Source organism: Benincasa hispida, chromosome 4 (genome assembly GCF_009727055.1).
Source record: "Benincasa hispida cultivar B227 chromosome 4, ASM972705v1, whole genome shotgun sequence".
NCBI classification, from domain to species: Eukaryota; Viridiplantae; Streptophyta; class Magnoliopsida; order Cucurbitales; family Cucurbitaceae; genus Benincasa; species Benincasa hispida.
In genome coordinates, this window is record NC_052352.1 from 9,897,926 (window position 1) to 9,906,996 (window position 9,071).

Genomic DNA, 9,071 nt, shown 5'->3' on the forward strand with positions numbered 1-9,071 from the left:
AACTTCCCCAACCGTACTCTCTTTTAAATTATTCTTATCCTATTATTCTTTTTTTCTTTTTTAAAAAAAATTAACTAAATAACACCACGTTTGAATTTCAATTTTATCTCTTTTCCAACGGCTCCCTCATCGCCCTTCCCATTCCTTTAATTTATCATCAATAAATAATAATCCTGGTTAACGGACTATTTTCCATAAGTTTAATTTCATTAATTTTTCAAATGCCGTTACTTTCTTTTTTTTTTTTAATTTACAATTTTGTGAATTTGGCAAATTACGTAAATACCTATTGTGGTGTGTAGGTAAGGCAGTTTTCTAAATGGGTCCCAGTTACGTCTAAACACGCGCCGTTATTAATTGACACGTGTCCTTTACAGCTGTATTCGAATAACTACCTTCCCTCGAAGCATCCTCTACTGCGCAACCGGCTCAACCGGTCATTCTTATCCTTTCTCATATAAATAACCTCTCTTCCTTCATTCAGTTCTTTAACAAACAGGGTGAGGCTCCGCCTCCACCGCTTTCTTAAATCCCCTCCGCCTTTTTCTTCTCCCTTCTGTACAAATTTTCAGGTGGTTTTTCGTTTTTGATAATTTGAATTTCTAGTTTTAGAATATCTTTGATCGATGGATTCTGTTGGGAAGAACGTGGATCGGATTAAGGGTCCGTGGAGTCCTGAGGAAGATGAATCGTTGAAGAGATTGGTTGAAAGCTATGGACCGAGGAATTGGTCGTTGATTAGTAAGTCGATTCCTGGTCGTTCTGGGAAATCTTGCCGTCTCCGATGGTGTAATCAGCTTTCTCCTCAGGTGGAACACCGCCCGTTTACTGCTGAAGAGGATGACGCCATTATCAGAGCTCACGCCAAGTTTGGGAATAAGTGGGCCACCATTGCTCGTCTTTTGAATGGCCGCACCGATAACGCGATCAAGAATCACTGGAATTCGACGCTCAAGCGTAAATGCTCCGCCATGGGTGATGATTTCAACGATCCGGATTTGCATCAGCCTCTCAAAAGATCTGCCAGCGTTGGTCCGGGTCCAGTCACCGTCGCTTCCGGGTTTGGGTTGAATCCGAGTAGTCCATCTGGATCCGATTTGAGTGACTCATCTCCATCGCTACCCCCACCGCCACCACAGCCTGTATACAGACCCTTAGCTAGAAGTAGCTCGATTGTTCCGTCAAATCATCGGCAGATTGTGAACTCCTACGATCCTCCTACCTCACTATGCCTCTCACTGCCAGGATCCAATTCGACATCCGGGTATGGGTCGGATTCAGTGGCGAGCCCGACCCGGAAGATGATTCAGGCAATTCCTACTACCGGTGGGCATGTCAAGGAATCCGAGTTATTCAGTGCAGAATTCTTAAGTGCGATGCAGGAGATGATTAAAATCGAAGTAAGGAAGTACATGTCTGGATTCGAGCATAAAGGTTGGCATTTGCATACCGATGCCATCAGAAACGCTGTGGTTAAGCGTATGGGAATAAGCAAGATCGATTAGCAGAGCAGATAAATGGCAGAACCAAACTCTTTGGATTTTACCATCCCCTCCCGTCTTCTACAGAAATCACAATCATTTTGGCAGTGTACAGAGAAGCGCAAGCAAGCGAGAGAGAGAAACAGAGAAAATTATTCAATGAATGATGCTGTTTAGCCTTCCAATTTCTTTAATCTTTGGTTTATCATAGAAAAGAAGAAAAAACGAAAAAATCCATTAAATCTTAGAGACCATGAATCAGCCAAATTCTATTAATCTCTGTGAATCGAATCGATGAAATTAATTAAAGACCCATGATTGATTTGACACAAAACGATGAACTATTTTGATACAGAACCAAGTGAGAAAGGAAGCTGTCGCCATTAGAAACTTGAACGCCAAATTTAATCTTTACATTACCGAGCTGTCGTCAGACTGAAATCATAATCTTTACTCCCATTATTAATTTGAAGTTCGAGTCAAATGCATAACCCCCCCCCCCCCCCCCTTCTTCAACATCTACCTCAGGTAACAGTTGGCATAGAAAAGCAGCAAATACCATAATATAAAGTTGAACGCTAATCCACCCAGAGTCAATTGAGAGAAGAAAAATCTGTAAGTTAGTTAAACTAGAACAACCAATTCTAAAAAAACCCATCCTAAGTGGAAGAAAAAGGAATTTCCATTTCAACAGAACCTCCGCCAAATTCCGTGTGATTTTACTTTTACATAGCCCAAAAGAGATTGAGATTTCAAGATGTGGGTCTGTCTTTAAATTTCATCTTCTCGTAGTAACGAATTGAGAGAAGAGAGAGGGAGAGATGAACCTCGTCTTTCCCCCATGGATTACATCCAATCATAGGGGAAAATGGGTAAAGAGAGTGTAACCGACGGAAGCCACCAAGCGCAAGCACGACGGAGCGTAGCTGTTGATTAGCACAGCCGACGTTGGTCCAGTGTTTGGTGCAGAGCAGCTCCCAGAGGCGCTCGTCGTGGGCGGTTTTGAACCACTGCTTGCTGACGCCGGCCGCCGTGGCCAGTGTCCTTGCGTCAACGTGCTTAAACACTTCGAACAACAGATTGTCGTCTAAATTTGCAAACGTAGAGGGTGGTGATTGGGATTCTGGTTCTTGTTCGTAAGAATCTGATTTAATTTTCTTGATTTTCTTCTTCATTGGGAATTCGGTTTGGTTAGTGGGTTTCATAAGGAAGAATGAAAGACGAAAATTGTTGAGGAAAGGGAAATGGGGAAGAAATAGAAAAAGAGAAATGGGGTTAGGAGTTGGTAAAGTGATGCAAATTTGTCTGAGAAAAAGTTTGGAAGACGACAAATCTGCTCATTCAATGCGCTTCCAACTTCTAACGAATAGACAGTTCCTCTCTCTCTCTTTAAACTTTTGTTATTATTATTATTATTTTCTTAAACGAAGAAATTCTCTCATTTTCGTCATGCGTGAAGGAAGAGCTTAACTTATTCGACAATGAAGGATTTAATTAGTTAATTAATATATTTGTCGTGAATCGTTATCTTTACCATCAATTTGTACAAATTTAGGACTCCAAGTAATCGGGATTTTACTTTTAATAAGTTGGTCGTTTGGGTACCAATTAGAAATTGTTGGAATGGATTATAACTAGTTTAGCGTCCCAAACGTTTCTTTAAGGTTTAGATCATAGTATTGTAACAAATTAACGATACAAAATTAATGCTATTTTAATTTTTAACAAAATTATACCAAGTGATTTTTTTCCTACTTATGTCAATTTTCTTTTCTTTTGTTTTAAAATATTTTTTGAGTATGAGAATTAAAATGGACATTTTGAAAATAAAGAAACAACAATGGATAGCAAAGTTGAAAAACTAGGATCAAAATAAAATTGTTGAAAGAATATAGAATATTTTTTTAAAAAGTTAATTAATGCAATTCTTGTATTAAGTTAAAGAATTAATGCAAACGAAGAAAAAAAACTATTCTCAATTCTTTGAGGTTCAACATTCACGAATGAGTGTATCTAATGTATTTCAAGTAGTTTGTAAATAATATATGTGAGGTTTGATTTCTATTGGAGAGGTACATATGTTGGGTTTTGGGGTTTTCATCAACTTGAAAATTTGGATTGATCAAATTGGCAATTGAATGATCTAAACAAGGTATCCAACCAAAACCAACCCTACCCTTAAAATTCAATTTGGTTGGGTTGGGTTACGGGTTATTTCTTTTCTTATTAATTTAAATATTTAAAATTTATCTACAATCATGTTTTGTAACTAACATTTTATAATACTCAGACGTTAGATACTAAATATCCATGACATCTATTATAAACTTTAAACAAAGAAACATTTCTAAAATAAAACATCAAAATTCATCAATTCATCAATTATGAAATAAATATATATTGTTTTATTAATATATATGTAATTCATTTGAGTTTGGTCAATTTGAAAAAAAGAAAGATTATTCAACTCGATACCCATTTCAATAAAATGAAAAAAATTTACCCAATACAAATAGTTCGATTGATGATTTTGAATGCTCATAATTTTTATGAGGTTGGAAGTATAGTAAGACAATTTTCATGATGTTGGAATTTATGATGAAATAGGCTAATTTTGTGAAATTTGGTCAATAGGTATTTTGTATCTGTTTTGTATCATTTTCTCTATTAATTTATTAAAATTTAATCTAACGAGATTTCGTCTATTATTTTCATTCTTTGAAAGTACTCAGTAAATACACTAATGGTTGTATGTCAAAAAAAAAAAAAATAATAATGGCTGAGATGAAATTCAACTAAAAATGGAAGGTTTGGAATAAAAGTAGATTTGGCATGTTTAGTGTTAAAATTATAAAGTTAATTAAGAATCTAAAAAACCAATTGACATTTTGGAAAGTGGTGATTAGTGAATAAGCATCAACCAAAAAGATTTTGTCATATAGATTCCGGACAATATTTTCGGGAACCGCGATCGAAAATGACGTCATCATCAGCTGACTACTTCGTCTCTTACCCAAAGTTTTTGGACTTATCCTAAAATACAATTCAATATGCGATTTTGAATTATTTTACAATGAGTCACGTCTGTTGAAAACCATTTCGTTTTTGGTTTATTATTTTTAAAAATTATGTCAAGTTATTTCTACTTTTATTTTTTTGTTATTTACTTTTTATCAATTATTTAAAAATAAATTAAAATTTGAAAACTTAAAAAATGTAATTTTTAAAAATTTGTTTTTGTTTTTGAAATTTAGTTAAGAATCCAACTCTTGCACCTAAGAAATAAGCAAATTATTGTAAGAAATTGAGAGAAAATAGATTTAATTTTCAAAAATTAAAATTAAAGAACTAAATGATTGCCAAACTATATCTTAATAAATATATATCTAAAAAAGAGTTTAATTTAATCTCGCTAATAATTTAGTGGGTAATTGTTTTAAATAAGAAAACTACTAAAAACATTTTCAAATATTACAAAATGTCACTTTCTATTAGTGAAAGATACTGATAGATATCTATCAATGTTCATCACTACCTATCATTGATATTGATATATCTCTACCAATGTTTATCACTAATAAATAATGACATTTTGCTATATTTGTAAATAAGTTAATTCAATTTTCTATATTTGAAAATAACCCTAATTTAGTCTTAAATTTTAATAAATAGTACTTTATAATTTGGAATAATTTTGTTTATATCGATAAAAATATTATAAATTATATAAACTAAGTTTTATATAATCAAAATTGAAGTTTGATAAGATTTTTTACGATACAAACTAAATTGTTATAAATTAAAAAATACGATAAATAAATTATTACATGCAAAAATACAAAAACAAAATTATTACGTGTGAACATATAGAAACTAAATCATCATAAATCAAAATTCAAAGATTAAATTGTTACTTGTAGAAATTTTTTTCTTTGTAAATACTTTTATTAAAATTATATTTAGATTAAAAAGAGATAATTATTTTACAAATATTATTTGGTAAAAAAAATCACAAATGTTATATTTATAGAAATATTTTATTTTGACCCTTCTCCAAAATCTAAAATTGAGATTTTAAAGATTTATTAAATCTCTTTATGTCTTTTAAAATGTGGGTTAAATGGTAAATTTTATCTTATGATTTTAAAAAAAAATAGAACTTAGTCACCATGGTTTGATAGAATTTTCATAAATTGATTTTAAACGATTGAGACTATTTGTGAAAACATCGTTATTATAACTTTTCGTAAATTCTAAATTTCTTCGGATCAAAATTCTATTTAACCTAAATTGTTTTTGAAAATTTAAAGGCTCGTAATATTGACTTACGAGACAAAATGATAAATAAAATAAATAAATAAATAGAAAAACCAGCGGCATAAGTCATAACTTCTCAATTTATTGTTTTTTAAAAGTAAATAATATGCTTTAAGACTTATAGTTAAAAATACAATTTTTTTTTTTCAGAAAAACAAAGAAGTTCTAATTTTTGGAAATTTGATAACCACCTAATTGGGTTGGTGCAAGTAGAGGAGTTTTGGATAAAAATGATATAGTGACTTATTGGACACATTAAATCTTTGAATTGTTTGACAACTAAATGTTAGTTGGATGTATATAAGTTGGCCCAACACAGTTACATATGTGTAGAAAAAAAATTATGAAACTTGTCGCCGTGCCTAAAACGTAAACTTAATTATTGATGTGTTAGAAAATGAGAAAGAGATGATAATTGAGTTGGTATGACGTCGTAATATATTACCAAGGACAAAGAGTACGAATAGGATATGTACTCTTTATCCTAATTCATACATACACTAATTTAATTTCCTTATTTCATCACCTTATTCCTATTCAATGATTGATCAGATTCATTTTCATTGGGCCTTGCGCATTTTAATATTTTTGCATGATAATGATTTTAAATTGTTCATCATTATCAGTACAAAAGATTGATATATGTGTATGTATAGACTAATATTCTATATAGAACCCAATTACAAAAATATTTTAAGTGTAACAAAAAAGAACGACCCCACCTATGCAACCATTATAAATCTGAATAACTTGAAAGGGAGAAAAAATCTCGGATTGTAGACGATATAACATATTATTTAGAAATTCTTTTTATTGGCACATGGATCATGTACACGTTGGTCGTCATCACAGGTTCTTTGTGGGCTTGCCCTCCGACTCATTTTTCCTGGTCTGCTCTCGCTTTCAAAACCAACCTACATGAAAAATTCTTGCACAAGTTTTGTATCAAGCCTACAACACTTCGATACTTAAATTAGTACAAGAAATGTATAGTTTAATTAAGTATACACAAGTTCAGAACTCTCGTTTAGAGATCACTTACTCTTTTTTCCTTGGATCGTCAAATGAGACTATTTATAACGTCTTTCCTTTAATAGTCGCCTGTTGATATTGTATTTTGTTCAGCTTATTTTTTATTTTCATATTTTTTCGTTGAATTTAGTCTTCCACTTTTATGATTGTCTATTGTTTTTTTTTTTTTTTTTTTAAAACTTCATAAAATGAAAAGATAAAAAAAAGTTTGAATTTGATTTGAAGTTCGTTTTGAAAGAAATCAAATTTTTAATGAACAAATATTGATTTTACCAAATATTTCCTAATTTTTCTAATTCTCCATCCCAAATCTCCCACATCTCACGGATTATTTCCTCTTGTCCTTCCCATTTTTCTCCCACACTTCCTATTCTCTTCATACTCTCACATTCTCCTTCACCTTTCTTCACTCCCACGTTTTCCCCTACTTTCTTCATTATTCACTACAAGAAACTTGACCTTTTCTGACGGCAAAAATCATCAAAAAAAGTAAAAATATCATCGGAAAAGTCTTTCCCGATGCCAATTTTACCGTTGACATGGTCATCGGAAAAACTTCTCCCGACATAAAAATATTTCATTGTCGGGAATAATAGATCTCTTGACGGGAGAAGTGGGGTGGATTTCTTCCGATGCTTAGAGAGTGTTGTCGGCAAAAGGCACTTCTCCCGATGCCAAAAATTGCTTTTTTAGCATCGTGAGAAGTGCCTTCTGTCGATGACACTCTCTAAGCGTTGGGAGAAGTCTAGATTTGTGTGAGAATGACTTCTCTCGATGCCAAATTTGCGATTGTAGCATCGGGAAAAGTTTCCTTTCTTAATGTTAACCTATTTTAGCATCAGGAAAGACTACTTTTCTTGACGACATATTGGAATAGCGTTGGGAAAAGGTAAAAAAAATTCAAAATAATGTTTATTTTTTCCAATGCCTTCCAAGTTGGCATCGGAAATGGTCTTTTTTGTTTAATTTCTTATCTACTAAAATATCAAATCTATTCGAATCTTACAAATTTAGTCAAATAAACTAAAATCAAACAACTAATACATTTAATTAATTTTCTTAAACATTACATAATATCCACAAAACAATTAAGGTAAGAACATCTTAAACATTACATTATATCCACAAAACATAGACATCAAAATAACGTTACATAATGTTGACAAAACATACACTCCAAAATACTTACAACATACAAATCTACACAAATCTACAACCTAACTTTCATCGTCCAGAGATGCATCTTGAACACAAACCTCGAGATACCTACAAAATACAAATTTAAATAATATCAATGCCATTAAATAATTAACTTTAGCAACATTGATATAAAACATAAACATAACTATTCATTTATTCATATATCAATCTCAAACTCAATATACCAATCTTAAACTTAATCTCACACTTAATACATTTATCCATATATCAATCTAATAAAGAAATTTATCCATATATCAATCTTAAACTCAATATAAATCTTAAAGCTCAACTCAAACTTAAATATAACTATGCATTTACCTCTATACCAACTTTAAACTCAACCTAAGAACATTAATAAATTCAAACGAACTTTAGGTAATCCCCCCCTCCCCCCACACACATTTTAATCTCAAACTCAATATATCATATATCAATCTCAAATATGTTAAAATTCAACTCAAACATAAAGTATTATATACATTTATGTTGGTACCATAACTGCAGGATAACAACATATTAGTTTATTACCAAAGCTGAAGAGTTCATACCTATTTCGATATATCTCATGATTTCATGAGTTGTAAGACCATGGCTTCGAGTCATCTATCTCAGCTTGTCTTTTTACTTCTATTTCGTCTACTATATCCATAAACCTAGACCTTAGCAACCTTTGTAACCAAAGCGTCACGACAACATCCAAAGGTCATTTTTAGATTCTTAAGTCAATGAGCAAGGATGAGCACATAGGAATGCCGACCACTACATAAATAAGCCTCTCGTGGCTGAGAGAAAAAGCAAGAAACACCTTGTCTTGTATAGGATGGGCGGAGCTTGAAGAAGTGAGCCCAACGCGGAGAAAGCCATTGCGCGCTAGCCTAGCTAGCTAGCATTTTTCAGCTAGCTGTTCCATTAGTTGTAGCGCGCCTTCCCTCTTTCTCTCACTTCAAAAAGATTTAGCAGTATTTCTTATGATGACTGGTCGAGAGAGTATGATACATCGGTGTAAAAAATGAGTAGGATCTGTGAGGTTGGTTATAG

At 32.3% G+C, this 9,071-nt stretch overlaps 1 protein-coding gene across 1 annotated transcript; it reads left to right on the top strand.

The window, feature by feature from the left end:
• The first annotated feature begins 478 nt into the window (after positions 1–478).
• On the top strand, positions 479–1,815 carry LOC120076504 (transcription factor MYB44-like). Its single transcript, XM_039030349.1, has one exon. It carries the CDS (start codon positions 627–629, stop codon positions 1,503–1,505), a length of 879 nt encoding a protein of 292 aa, XP_038886277.1. The 5' UTR covers positions 479–626; the 3' UTR covers positions 1,506–1,815.
• The last annotated feature ends 7,256 nt before the right edge of the window (positions 1,816–9,071 follow it).

Excerpts from the sequence above, each read along its gene's own strand:
- LOC120076504 (XM_039030349.1), top strand. The coding sequence starts at position 627 with ATGGATTCTGTTGGGAAGAACGTGGATCGGATTAAGGGTCCGTGGAGT.